Source organism: Dermacentor variabilis, chromosome 4, assembly GCF_050947875.1.
Source record: "Dermacentor variabilis isolate Ectoservices chromosome 4, ASM5094787v1, whole genome shotgun sequence".
Classification (NCBI taxonomy): Eukaryota; Metazoa; Arthropoda; class Arachnida; order Ixodida; family Ixodidae; genus Dermacentor; species Dermacentor variabilis.
This window is the reverse complement of record NC_134571.1, coordinates 124,369,919-124,385,170: the sequence shown is the minus strand read 5'-3', so window position 1 is coordinate 124,385,170 and position 15,252 is coordinate 124,369,919. Positions and strand designations below refer to the sequence as shown.

Genomic DNA, 15,252 nt, shown 5'->3' with positions numbered 1-15,252 from the left:
CCCCTATTTTCAGTCTGCCCTAGGCAGATATTCAAGTGGTAACGATAGCTCACGACGAGAGATTAAATGTTAAACTAATTCTAATGTATAACCCTTTTTTTTTAATTTGGTACGAAAAGGGACTGCACAATGCAATCAGATACAAAACCAAAGCCACAGTTGCAAGTTTACTGTCACAGCCAACCTAGACAGCATCGTCGCCGATGCTGTTATAAGATGGCGACAGAAGATGCTCTCGCGTAACATGATGATGATGTGCTGATTTCAGTCTTTGATTCTGAAAGGCCATTAAAAAAAGTTATTTACATGCCAAGCTAGTGGCAACAAAGTCATGTCACATGTTTTTGGCGGTCTGGAAACTGCAAGTGTAACAGCACAAGCCAGTGAAGTGGTTAGTCCAGTTGCGGGCCACCATACCGTTTGCAATTGTAGTGGAATTGTTTGATGATGGCAGAATTTCAAACACACAATGGGCGGTATGGAGGATGACATGTTGTGATTCCTACGAAGTGATGGAAGTGTCTGAGGTGAAAGACAAGGGACATTACGAGTAAGTTTCCACTCTGCAAAGGTAAACGTTTAGCTGGTTTTATAGTTTTTTTATTGGAGCCATCCTACATTTTTTTTGCTAAAAAATTGGATGAGCATTAGCTTCTTACTTTGTCTAGGATAACGTCATTTCTACATCAGTTTTCTGCCTCATAAGCACATATGTATGCATGCTCAACTTGGAAGCCTGTTAGAATAGGGCAAATATAGTGCCATATGAAGCTGCGGTGTGTTTTTGTGTTTTTTCTGCCTCTTGTTTAGCTCGACCCGCTGGATAATTTCATTATTTTTGTCCATCCTGTCAGGGTCAAATATAAGGTAACTTTTCAAGGTGACTTTTCTTTTTTTTTAATATTGAGGGTCTGGAATTAAAAGGGCTCACTTCCATTGTGTTCCCTTTTGACGACACCAGAGCTGGTTAGTTTTTGAAAAGGAACTGATGAACGACGATGGTGACAAGGCCTTGTGTTTAAATGGCGAGCAGATGAGCACTTTTTAGACACAACTGTTAAATTTTCCATTACGAATTTTATAAGCTCCCCTCTGACCTCCCCACTTCAAAGAGCACGAGTTAGAGGGAATCACTGTTCTTGTTTTCTTCCTTTCTTTTTTTTTTCTCTTTTCTTTACCGCACAGTTAGCCAGACGGCGTATTACGGTTATATGCTGTGGTTATAATATACATTATAAATTTTGTGGAGAAACTTTGCACCTTAATAAATATAACTAATCTGAGCCACCTGAATGTGAAGAAGTTCTAAAACATTGTGTCCACAACGAGCAATTGCATAATTGCACAAACCAGTCACCAAAAGCAATAGTTGAAACCTGTCACCCTGTTTGAAGGCTGTGTGCTTATGGGAACATGCAGAATGACCATAATCAACCAGGGACAGCACCATTGAGAACACGAAGCAACATTTCCCTTCAAGCACCTGAAATTAGGCCATCATAACTCTTGGTATCAGTACGCTACCACAAGCTCTCTCAGAGAGACAGCTGAGAAGAGCATTTGTTGACAAAATATGCCTTAGGTGCCTTTTTGAGGAAAAAAAAAAAGAAGCATTTAGCAGTAAGCATGTGTAAAACTGAACTCAAGAGACATGTTTGCACAATAAAGTACAGTTGTGAAATGCATGCTTCCATAGAAACCATGTGTTTCACTCACGTCGAGAGGAGCATCAATGTCCTCGTCATTGTTCTCGAAAATCCACTGAGCAGCAAAGTCAGGGCCTTGGTTTCCGGTGTAGTAGAGTGCCTGCAAACAGAACATAAGCATATGAACAAGGAATAGTGGTCTAAAAGCATGAAAATGTTGCATCATCTTTGTTTCACATATCACAAGTCATCTTGCAAAAAATGATGCACTTCACAGGCGTACCGGTACCGTGACAGCCTGTACCGTTAAAGGTGCGGTTTACTCCTTCCTGCATGCAATCTGGTTTTGTCAGTTATGGCCAGTACTGGCAAAGAAACGGCAACAGGCATTCAGCTTCAGGAGAATTGAACCCCTCGCATACTCAATCTGTATTAATTTCTCTTCCCCATGCTGCATATTGCTACAAACAATGACTTTGCTAAAGCCACTACCATGCTTGATTGGACGTTCAATGTGCCGTGCTCTGGCAGTAATGGCGAAATAATAACTTTTTCCTTTCTTTTAATGCCTTTGTCCGTACACTTCAAGATGGTGTTTCAATTCTTTTTATACAAACAACAAAACACAACTGAATGCACAATAAATAGCGATTGAATCAATCTGTGATTATGATGACTCATTACAAAATGCACAAAGCAACATACTAGTACTTTACCTTCCTTGTATTGGAGTGTTGAGTGCCTAGGAATAAAGTTGTGTAAATTTGACACATTTATTGACCGTCCACCATAATGAGAGAATTGGTGTTTTGGCGATAACTGTTTGCCACTTGTGAGAACACAGGATTTGGGACAAAAACATACTAATGCCGAGGTTCACCGCAGTGGTAGACAGGAGACTGCACCGTAATCAGCAAAAAAAGAAACACTCATTCATTCACACGTGTTGCGATCACAGAATTGAAGCCTGCTGTAGAAACACTGAGGCTACATTCTATCTCCCCAACTCCGTGCACTACTGAAAATGCTACAGGCTGCGTCAGCCAACTAGTATAGAGAACTAGAAAAAGGGCTCCTCCACTGGCCGTCCTTGATCACCCTCCATGCGATACTGACTGAACAGATGCTTTTCAGAAGAATCATCAGTGCACAATGTATGCTCTCTCCTCCTTTCTCGAAACATGCAGTGGCCTCTAGACACTAGCTGGCTGATGCAATGCTTACTGCACAGCACAGAATTGGTGAGGTGTGGTATAGCCCATGTTTTCAGATATATCACACCCCTGACTTCAGACAAAAGGCACTGGCATTCCACTTCATAGTTTTGCATAGCCTTCCTTGCACACTGCATGGCAAAATGTTGTTTTGTTCTGTAGTGCATGACGATAACTCCACAATAAAAACTGTACTCTGTTTCATCATTAGCAGGCGAGACTCTCGAAGTTACCCCAGCAGAGCGGTCATACAGGTCTTACTCCACGCATTTCGCAGGGCAGTTGCTTTTGGGCTTCGACACTTTCTAAGGAATTGCCATTTCATACATTACAGCTATAACTCACATCAAATTATGTATTATTTGTGCACCATTGTGCTTTCCAGTACACGACGTAACCATGTTTTGGTTGGGAGTGCAAGCAGTGGCTGTGGCCAATAGATTAAAAAACATCTCGCTCTGCTCATTTTGCAGTTGAAAAGTTGAGACCTGTGATGCCTTCCATGTAATTAAGATGTAATATTTTGCTGATACATTTATATGAGACTTATGGCAAATTCGACGGGTTCCTACTATGCTCGAACTTGGTTTGCGGCGATGTGGGGCCCTCTCAAGATTGGAGCCAGAGGAAGCCTGCACCAGCAGAATGTGCAAACTGTTCCCAGAGCAATTGGAGTAGCCACATAATTGAGTTTCTGCTAGGTCTCCGTCACACTCCTGGATTGAAAGTGGGAGGGCCTCAGAGTGCTGTGAGCTGGAGCACGGCGCTCCGTATGAACCAGACGAATGTGTCTCGAGCGCTTGACTTCAACCAGGCAAATGTAAACTGCACAGCAAGAGCACTCTAGAGTGTTCGCAAGTGACCAATCGAATGTGCATTTACTATTACATTAATTATATGACAAATATTTATATATTTCTTTCAGTGAGAAAAATCTTCTACAGTTATGGTATTTTTTCATTTCTACAGTACACGGAAGCGAGCACACCAACTTGTTGCATACAGGGAAATTAAACGTATTGGGTAAGCAAAGTATGCACGCCTTTTTGAATAAAAAACACCACGATAATAATAATAATAATAATAATAATAATAATAATAATAATAATAATAATAATAATAATAATAAGAAGAAGAAGAAGAAGAAGAAGAAGAAGAAGAACAACAACAACAACAACAACAGCATACTGACTTGCATTCCCAGCCCTGCAAAAGTGGATGTCAAGCAAAGCTGTTGAAAACCACCACTACAACTTCTGAGGGAAGTATACAATGCTTTATTGCTTTAGAGTAATGGTAGCAACAAAAGTAATGACAGCATGCAGCGCTGCAACAACATTGCAATCAGTTGCTAGGCTGGTTCTTTTATAAACGAAAGGCTAGGGAGGTCATACATCACGTCGCAAACTGCCGTCGCCGCGGCAGCTCGCGCAACAGTAATATGTATTTACCGGGAAACGTATGCGGGGAGCGCTGCATGATTCGCACTGTTATCAAGAGCGCCCTATTATCAATTAAGTGGTTCGGATGGTTGTTTTGTGCTTGTTACTTACTGAAACGCATGCTGTTCTTTACGTTGCACGCGTGGTTCCAAAGAATGTGTGCACTGATCGCTTCACTTTGCCGACCGCTTGAAGTCTCTAATATACGGGGGTATGTGCCACTTCTCCTGACCCTGCACAGTTGCCGGGATTGGCCCGCATTTTTGCTGACGGACGTGGACACGAAAAATATCGACCAACCAGGGGCATAGCCAGGGGTGGGGGGGCTTATGGGGCTTCACCCCCCTCCCTCTCCCCCGAAATTTTTTCGTGCCGTCATGCGCCACCGACCAAAAGAACCCCTGGCACCGAAAATCATGCTCGATTTTGTCTAGAATGTCCTTTTCACGCTCGAAAATACATTTTAGCGTGAATATTGGAAAATCATGCTGGATTTTGCGGCAATGCCATGCACAGAGAGTCACATATCTTAACACAAGGAGTTCCATCCGAGCACAAAGTCTCAAAGGCGTTTTGATGGCGAGCGTGCTGGTCGCGGCATCTCGTGGAGGCCGTGGAATCTAGGGAGCACTTGGATTTCAATTCTGAAACTATGTGTATAAAGTTCTCGCAAGCTTTTGATGCGAAAGGTGCACTGACATTCCCAAAGTCGTGCTTTAGATTTTAAATTCCGGAACTTTGCGGGTTTAATGTTGTTATAAACATTTCACACCAAAGGTGCATTGAGTTTTCTAAATTCCTACATCGGACCATACAACGAGACAAGCCAAATCAACACACTATCAGACAAGTTGACAAAGCATGCAGCGTGGTCCAATGAGATGAAGCGTTGTGGTGGTTCATTTGTGCCGTCATTTTCTTTTCACCTTCGCCAATGCAACCATGTCAAGACACTGATGACCCCCCCCCCCCCCCCCCCAGCAAAGGCAACTACATTCTTCTTTATTTTTTACTTTGACTTTTATACGCGAGCACACATTGAGCTTCTTCAATTTTCTTGTACTCCTACCTGCGGGCTGCCAGAGCCAGCCAGAGCACGTGTGTTTTTCTCGTGTTGCCCCGACCAATGCGCAGCGCAATTCGGTGAGCGTTTGTTTTTCTCTGGCCGAGTGGATTTTCACCTGGCAGAGTTTTGGACGCTTCCTGGCTAACAGAGCAGAAAAAGAAACAATGGTCGCTCGCTGTCACCACTGTGGAGACTCGACGGATTGCAACGCGTTCGCTTGAGCGCAACCTCTCCGGGAAGCCTTGTCTCGCCGGTGTAGGATACCGAGGAGCATGAGTATGGTTCTCTGTGGACCAAGCGTCTCACGTTTGCTTCGATATTCCTTCGGTAGACCCACTATGTGCCCAAAGTAGGTATTCGATTGCAGCCAACATGCTTTCCTTTCCGTTATTTTATTTTGGTGCCCCCTCTCAGCACAAAAAAAAAAAAAAGACATTGTTGCGGTGCAGCGAATTGTCGCACGGTGAAAGTTCGATTTTGTTACTTTTTTGCGTAAAGTAATGGGCCACGGGACGCTTGAGCTGCCAGATATTCTTATTATATTATTGCGACAGCAATTATACGAACACTCCAGGCGCATTCCTGCCATCACCGTAGCCCTCATGTTTCGTATAAAGTCCAAGGGTGGTAAAATCACGACCGCGCGCAGCATGCTGTATGTGCAAGTGAAAGCGTAGGGAGGGGAATGGGGGGGGGGGGGGGGCTGGAATGAGTGAAACGATGATGGTGGCTCAGTCTTTTGTGCGCAAGAAAGAAAAGCGGAGAGGAAGCACACCGCCTTCCGTCGCACACAGTACATCGGATGGAGTGGAGGGAGATGGGGCTGTGATCTGTTAATCTGTGGTTGCGCAACATGTTTATTTGCATTGTTTGACGCATCACATATAGTGACTTTTTCTTAGATACGTAGATTTATTGGAGACTTATATGTATATTTAAATATCTTGTTGTGAGGTTTTGTGTTTATGTGCAATGAACTTTGTTTCCAGAGACACTTTTTTGCCCTTTATCAAGCTATATATTCGCATTTCCAATGCACGAGGGCGAGTCAAATGAAAGTGAGCTAACCCACCCCGCGCAATAATGGTTTGGTTTATTATCTGCGAGGCATGTGCCTAGCACACAGGCATCCCTCATTTACAAAAGTGACAGGCACGTGTGAGGATAAATGATCTTTAATGCTCTCATACACCCGACTGAACATGGTTGCGCAACATAATGCACGCTCCATAAGTTGAACAGGATGGTGTCGCGAGATCTTTGACAGCTGAAGGTGTTTCCTAAAAAGAATTTAGTCGCTGTATGGCTGCCGTATACGTTGAACATTGGATTTCATTGGACACTGGGAGCGTTGGAGCAAACGGTTCAAAGAAGGACATGAAAGTTGCAAAGACGGTTCAAGACTGGGCCAAAGCCACTGTGCAATCATCCTCAACACAATTGCAAAGGCTGATTAGACAAGGACGGAGGATAAGCATAGATGAATTGGCAGGGCGTGAACATCAGTCACGGTTCGGGTCACCATAATTCATGAACATCTCAGTTATCGGCTCTTGTGTGCGCAATGGATGCCCAAGATTTTTAACCACTGCCAGAAGACGGAGACGTACGGCGCTGCCTTGACTCATCTGTCTGGTATCATGATGAGGGTGACGACTTTTTGTCTGCAATTTGTGACCGGGGAGTAATCATGGTGCCACTACTACAAGCCTGAAACACAATGCAAAGCTTACAGTGCAAATATTTCAATTCAACACCCCCAAGGAAAGCAAAGGCCGTCATTTCTTCCAAAAAGGTGTCGACTTTATTTTTTGATTGTCAGGGGCCATTATTGACCAAATTTGCTAAACCTGGAAAAACTATCAATTGTTTCTGATATTGTGAAACGTCGGACCGGCTGCGTGTCGCAATCAAGAAAAAAACGACGTGGAAAATTGAGGCACGGAGTCAACTTGCTCCACGACGATGCCCGTCCCCACGTCGCTGATATGATTAATACAAAACTGGCAAAGTTCAAGTGGGCAACACTGCAATGTCCGCCATACAGCCCAGATCTGTCACCTTGTGACTTCCACATTTTGGAGCATTTGAAGAAACAGCTCAAGGGAACCAGGTTCGTGTCAGACTTTTTGAAGCAGCAACCCAAGGAGTTTTGTGAGACGGGAATCATGCGACTCATTAGTCAGCGGGACAAATGCCTAATTGCTCATGGAGACTACTTTTAAATAAAGTACTATATTATAATAATTTTATTATAAAGTGCATATATTCGCATTGGCTCACTTTCATTTGACTCGCCCTCGTATATATTGCAGAACTCCGGCTTTTTATATGTTGCTCTCTCTAGAGACTTTTCGGAATTTCGGAGCAATTACTCAAAATGCATGACCGATGAGAGCTGCTCCTATGCAATACATTCTAACAAAGGACAGCATCATTGTGATATTTCCCTGGTCGCTGCATATGTACAAAAATGTAAACAAGGTTCCTGAATGACAGAGAGATGCGAATGAGAGCAAGGCAGGGAGACTAACAAAGTTTTATTAGAATATTTCTCCTCAACTTATTCATTTCGTGGCCTTTACATTTTTCATATCAGCGGCATGCACTGCTTTGCTGGTTTCAAACTGATATAGTTCTAAAGCTCGTGTGATATTTGCTTTGCTTAATAAATATGCAGAAAACATGGAAGCATTGATTTCATTTATTTCAGGTACAATGTTTGAGACATACAAGCATATTGTTTTATGAAAATTACATATTTTATTTACCTTGACAGTGCGTAGCGTGCAAGAATTCGTTCGCAGCATCTCTGGCAATGGCAACGCAGTTATTATTAATGTTTAATGTATTTGATCCCTCGACAATTTCTATAAGGAGGAGGCCGAGCTGCAAAGTGAGCCACCCTGAACAAAATTTCTGGCTACGCCACTGCGACCAACTAGGAGCAAACAGCTTCGCTGTAATAATAATTCGTATAACAGCGGGTGCTCTCCTAACGGGTGTGAAATGTCGAGCGCATGGGCTAGTACCCTCCCGTCTCTCTGTCATTTCTGAACACTTAACGACACATGTGTGGCTTCTATGCTAAATTAATTTGGGCGGTTTCACATTGCTAAAGGGGCGGAGCCTAATTTAATAAAGCACCTCATTGGAAGAATATATGTCTGTTGCACAGATTGAGTCTCGCATCAGCTCACCTTTATGGCAGCGTTGCGGTTAATTCCCATCCCGAGGAGGATTTTCAAATGGTGCTGGTTGGGCGTCCACTTCGTAGGCTTGGGAGACATGGGGTTTTCTTCCCCGTCACCGGCTTGCCTCTCATCCTCCATTGTGCGCGCTAGTTATCTAGAACTACAAATAAACAGATACGCACGCGCTCCAGTTAAACAAGATAAAAATGTGTCACCAAGATGGAAAACGTGCACCGATGCTTTCATGAATTCAAGAAGTGATTATTTATTAATTAACCAAGCCATTCTCGTTGAACGTTGAACAGCATTTAAAGTAAAACGCGCCCCAGTTTCTCGGCTGAAATTTTAGCATTACAGCGCATAATTTTGGAGAGCAAAGCGAGAAATAACGCATCTCTGGTTCGACGTGCGCCGACCGGTTCATCCAAGTTCAACTACCCGTCATCGCACTGCACGCCTCAACTCGCGCACGACTGACATCCGTGAAGGAGCGAGAAAGTACGACTGCCAGCCACACTTACGGGGGAAACCTGAGTCAAATGCACTAAGAAAATTTACTATAAATTTATGAAATACTAGACGCAGCTGCAGAACAACCACACCGATTACATACCTAGCCGTCCTAGCGCAACGGTTCCCGCCCGAAGCGCACAAGTCCGCTGCGACAGCGCATTTCCAGTGTTAGCAGATTAGTGAAGTGTTCTCTTGGTGCATCCGCCAAACTAAGCTAAATGCAGTCACAAATTTAGGTTTGCAAGGATGTTATTTTCCACAAAATTGAAAGATAATCTTATAAAACTAAAATTGCACTTTGTTTTAATTATTATGTAGTTAAAACAAGCGGAAGTTCATTTGAGAGCAAAATAAGAAACTGCGGTGTCGCGTTTAAATCTCTGCGTAATGTCTGCGTATTATGCAAAGCAGACGACAACCTGACCACGCCTGTCTGTGGTCTGCTTCGGTAACATTGGTGCAGTGCAATTTCGCCAATTTAATGCACGTAGTAGCTTTTATTACAGCGAAGCTGTTAGAGCGACTAGAACCACTCGAGAAACGTTATACGCATGCATTACCGGTGTCCAGACTCAAGCGTGATCTACCGTGATGCACCCAGTTTGAATGGGGAGGAGGGGGCAATTTTGTTATGCACGATGTACGATTATTGCTTAAATTGTGTAAGTGACTGGCAGTCTTTATAAAAAAAAAATGTTTTGCAAGCGTTTGAGATGGTTACAAGAATATATGCAAAATTGCCGCGCGACTGTACGCTCGATGCACTTTGTGCGTATTTGCTGGTTTCTTTCACGCTCGGAAAAACACTTTTGTGTAGCACGTATCGAGCAACAGAAAGCTGTATCGGGAGTTTTTCATGTTGCTCTACAATTTTCTCATTGGCACTTTTCATCTAATCATACTTAAGATATTGATTAATTAATTATGACGAATGATTAAGACTAATGACTGACAATTAGGCCGAATGAAAAAGAAACATAATCTGAGTATCTCCAAGCAACGACAAGCAACATGACCTTAGTTCTGTCCAGATACGTGGCATTTGCATATTTTTAATGTTTGGCTCAAGTTACGTGGGACACCCTGTATATGCTTTTGAAGTTCGGAAAGCTGAGTTCTAACGATCTTTTTGTAATCTTAGTGTGTCCGTAAATAATGGTTGTGCATACTCCCCGGTGCAGCTGAGCAAAACGTCTGTGCCTCGAGCTCCACCACTGGAAAAGCTGGCGCCACCGTCGGTGTGACGTGCTATTAGGGATCATGTGGACATAGCGTCCGCGTCGGCTGCTTCGGGAGCGCAGAAGCGAGCTGAAAACGAGAGTTTAAATTCCCTCGTACGCTGCGGTCCTCATTTAGTGGCGAGATTCTCCCGCTTCGAGTGTCTCCTTTACAACGCTTGAAAGCACCACAACAGGTAGTGGCTGCCTTTGAAGGCGCGAAACATGGTTGGCTACTGCTCGGTGCCGCAGTGCCGGACGTACGCAACGGAGCCCGGTGTCAGCCTTATTCACACGTAGCCGCAGGACAAGAAGCTGCGTGAAGCTTGGCTTGCGAAACATAAAACCGGCAAAAAGCCATCGGCTACAACTCGGGTATGCAGCAAGCACATACGCGAGGAAGATTTCTGCTACGGCGCCGGGTCTGTGATGTTCGGAAAACGCGCACTGAGACGCTCGCCCGAGTCCGCTGCCCGACTAATGTCATGACGGTTTGGTCTATGAATTTGTCGATGCTGTAGATACTGGCAAGTTCACTGGAGTGGAAAGGGAGCGGTAAGAAGCACATTAAAAACAAATCATGGCATATATGGTCATGTTTGTGTTATGAATTAATGCACTGGATTGCAAAAAAGAAGCAGCGGGAAATCGCATGCTGAGAACACCGATAAACATACAGTGCGACGCAACTCGAGAACTAATATTGAAACGTCCAAGAATTTAGAAGAGGGGAAAAAAAAAAGATTGAATCGTCGCGACGGCGCATCACAATCCCCGTCGAAGTCTCTACAATGAAATTATTTTTGAACAACTCTGATAGCGCCCACGCAACAATGGTTGCTTGTATACTGTCAAATGCTCATATTCTGCGGCCTAAAGCTCATGGCACGGTGCGAAAGCGCGCACGCGGTGAAAGCGAAACAGTGTGCGGACAAGCATGCAGACGCGCAGTCGGTCGCTGCGAATCTGTGCGATCGCTGCATTGAGCCTTCATTCCATTACGCTCCATTCAGTTATACAAACACTATAAGAACATATTTCACATAGTTTGCTCTCAGCGTTTACCTACCTTTCACGCAAGAAGCCGGTTCGGGAGACTCCATGGCGGCGACCGCGCGCAGTGGCCTTCACTGTACGTATTCGGTAAAGAGATAGCGTCTGTAAACGATTCTGTGCTTTCAGTTTGCCCATGATTATTATTTAGACAGTAACAAACTTCTCTCGTTTCGAAAGTACTTACAGAAATGTCCGGGAGAGCTCGTGCATGGTGTTTTCAGTTAGCGCTGACAGCAAAACCTATGAGGAGCGCGCCACGTGATCCCTCATACTACGCCAGCCAGGCGCTTCCGATAGATGGCGACTCCGTAACTCCTCGCCGCCAATAGGTGGACGACGCGGAGCTTTGGCCAGATCTTCAGAGAACATGTAAACGTTTTCGGAGCGCATTACGGCTGGTCCAAAGGGTGCGAGCAATGTGTAAAAAGGTGTTTGCACAACAATTGGGGCCAGAAATGCATTCCAAGCTCGCCAAACTTTCTGATTCTGAATTAAATCAGGATCAATGTCTTTTGCTATTCGTTCGTTACTTGCCAATCATTCTGAAGCAGCATCTTCTCATGTTTTTGACTCAGTAAGCGCTCTGCGGTGCGGCCACTATCTGATCGTTTATTTTCTGTCTGTAATCGCTCGCGGGTGTGCTCAATTGCGGTAGATTTGTTCTTGCTGCGCACAAGGCTTGGAACGTTCGCAGATGTTCTGCACTTTGTAGTAGCCTGAAGCAAATTAAGACGTACTATATCGCTAGTCACTCACTTACTCTGTGAACCGTCACGAAACGTACAGCTTCGAATTAGTCGTGTAATGTCGGTGTTACCCATGTTTGTGCACATTGATTCAAGAATGCGCCCATTCACTTATTCTTGAGACGTGGGCTATAGAGTGGGCTTAAATTTGAGTGTGAGTTGGGGTGGATGTGTGTACATAACGTGCGAGAAATTTAAGCGGTGCTACTCCCGTTGTCACTGTCTAGCGAGTGGAACTCTCACTCTTGATGACGTTACGGAGTTGAAGTACGTACGTCCCTTCTTTGGAGCTTAGCGATACAAAGCTGGTGGATGAGTGATTTTTTTTTTTATCCCAGAGGAAAGCCATGCATCGCGACTGGCCGACAACACAGTCTGCCCTTGTTTAACTGCGGTCCGTGAGCTTGGTCACACGTATTCCATTCCGTTACTTAATATTTCAGTCCCTATTTTTACAGCCAACTATCGCACACGACTTCCCTCTAACGTTCCACATTTTGCAGCATGAATGAATCAGTGCGTTAGCAATCACCCAGTTGTATTTCCAACAGCTGATCGCACAGTAGCAGTGTAAAAGCACTGATGGGTTGGAATTCGCGTGCTTTTTCGCTTGCGGCACGCCGTCGAAGGCACCGTCATAACCGACCGTCTCGTTTCTCTGGACTCAAGAGCAAACTAACTACATCTGATGACGCAGTCTAACTAGAGAGCACCAAACGTAATACAACAGTCGCTTACATATACTACTTAACTGCTGGTGTCAATAATGTGATTTTCCTTCGACGATAACACTGACGCAACAAAAAAAATTTCGAACGTATGGTAGCTTGACAAAACGGCCCAAGTTGTCGCTAATAGCGTTGCTACTGCTGCCCACGGCTCCGATAAAACGGTAATCCGCAGACGGTAAAAATGTTTACAGACAAACTAAAACTCTTTAGTAAAACTGGCAGAAAAAGCGATAAGCAGGTATCCAGATTGGCAGTAACAATAAACTCCTCATCAACAATCAAAGTGCAGGCGAGGGAGGAGTGAAATAAAAATAGTCGTAGTTTGGCCCGAAAAAAGCCCCTCCATACACGTTTTCGCCGACCAGGTTGAAACATCGACTGCAATAGCAAATTAGCGAACAGCTATAGGGAGTAAGGATAGTGGTTTTATCGGCCGTACGATGTTGTCAATATAGGCACACTAACTAAGTTAACAAGCATGGTGTCACGCGCGCACAAGCAAACGCGAACACATCTGACTTGATGACCGCGGAAAGTCGCTGTCAAAACGTTGGCGTGACGAAACGCGGCAGCAGCAGCGAGCGAAATGTCATTCGTGCTGTCCATCGCTTCAGTGCAAAGTGAGAGCCGAGAACGCACAGCACGCACAAAAGCTACGAGCCGCCGACGCAGCTAGACTCTGCCCCCAATGCAGATCGCTCTAAAGATTCGACCGCGCTACCGCGCGCAGCCGCCACATGCGGACTTTTTAAGCCGGAGTAGAATGCCGGCCACCCACTCCCTTCCCCCCGTTGCCTGGCAACACTGGGTGACGGTATACTGCGCACTTCGTCCCCGCTTTCATCGCTATCGCGCGGGCGAGATTGTGCAACGATTGAGCCGCGATTGTCGGCTACCCTCGCACGCCTTCACTCGTGTAGGCCCCGCAGCGGTGTTATCGCCCTTGGACTTTAACGGAACCTCACGGCTGCGCCGACGGCGGAAATGTCCATATAATTGCTACCGCAATAAATGTGCTAAGGGTCGGAATGTGCAACGGATAATTAACAACGTCGCTTACATGTAAGCGGCATGACGTTCATCTCCCGACGTCAAGGCAAATGCGCTTCTGAAACTTGCTCTAAAAACATATTGTAATAAATTATTTGGAGCCCTCTGTTGCCTGTCAGCAGGCACGGCGCCACGATGTATCTATTAGGAGTGTTGAACATGATTCTCCATTTTCATTGGAGGTGCAGGAGGGCCAACATGGTGGTAGGAGGGGGTGACGGAGAGGGGGGAGGCAGAAGAAAATATTGGGAAATCGGCCACCCTTTAGGGCCTATCTTGCTTGTGAGCCAGTTTTTCTACGTTTTAAAGGTTTGAATCTGACGGTAAAGGTTTTAATCTGTCGAATGTCATGTCGTTACTTCCATTCCCATATATATATATATATATATATATATATATATATATATATATATATATATATATATATATATATATATATATATATATATATATATATATATATATATATATATATAGTATTAATTTACATAATTTACAGTCACTCCCCCATACCCTCCCCACGTCCAGAGTAGCAAACTGGACAGTCTCGTTAACCTTCCTGCCACCTAAAGTATTTGTTCTTGAGCTTAGCTATAACGAAAGTGTTACATATGCAGGGCACGCTTACTCTTCAAGCGAACATCATCCTCAAATATTAACAGGTCTCAGGACTCTCACTTCTCAATTAATAATTCATCTAAGGGAAAACAGCTGTTCTCTTTCATAAAGGACCATTCTGTACTGTACGTATTCTTTAAAGGAACACTAAAGTGAAACAATAAGTCAGTTTAGACTAATGAAGCATTATTTCAGAACCCTGCAGGCAGTCATTTAAGAAAAAAAGTTTGATTATTAGATGAGAAAATGAAGGTCCAAGTATCAGTATTTGAATTTCGCGCCTAAACCTCAGCGCTGGTACGTCAGCGTGACGTCAGGGATTCGAAAGTATGTTTTTGCATTTGGGCCGCGTTGGCTGAGTAAAGGTTCCCGAAACTTGCCATGTTTAATATTTGGTTCCTTTAAAACACAATGTAGTCAATCTGTACCGCTATGTAAATTAGTAGGCCCTAGAAGATGCCATAAAAATCCATGATGTCACAGCCACCAGGTGCAGAAACTTAAGTAGGCACCGCCACCCGTATTTCGTTCTTGCGCTTTTTCTGGCTTACCAAACGTCTTATCGTTGTAAGAGTGGAGTTTTTGGTGTTGTAGAAAGGTAATTTATTGGTGCAGAAGAAATCATTTTTCACTTTAGTGTCCATTTAAGCATCCTTGTTGGCGCTGTTGCCAAAAATGCAACTGAAGCACAATTGCATTTACGAGACGTAACTCATAAAACAAATCGGGGCAATATGCACGCGACACTGCAGCGCCGTC

The 15,252-nt window shown here is 44.2% G+C and overlaps 1 protein-coding gene across 3 annotated transcripts in view; it reads right to left on the bottom strand.

Moving 5' to 3' along the window:
* LOC142579714 (putative peptidyl-tRNA hydrolase 2) overlaps positions 1-15,252 on the bottom strand; it is a 109,233-nt gene that overhangs the window by 39,908 nt on the left and 54,073 nt on the right. For 2 of the 3 annotated variants that reach the window (XM_075690205.1, XM_075690202.1), the window contains exons 1-3: positions 9,176-9,247; positions 8,569-8,722; positions 1,717-1,806 (exon numbers count right to left, since the gene is read on the bottom strand). In XM_075690205.1, the coding sequence (XP_075546320.1) occupies positions 1,717-1,806; positions 8,569-8,700 (222 nt within the window). In that variant the 5' untranslated portion in view covers positions 8,701-8,722; positions 9,176-9,247. Of the gene's footprint in view, positions 1-1,716; positions 1,807-8,568; positions 8,723-9,175; positions 9,248-15,252 lie in introns of those variants that run through there. The other variant, XM_075690204.1, reaches the window with a different exon arrangement.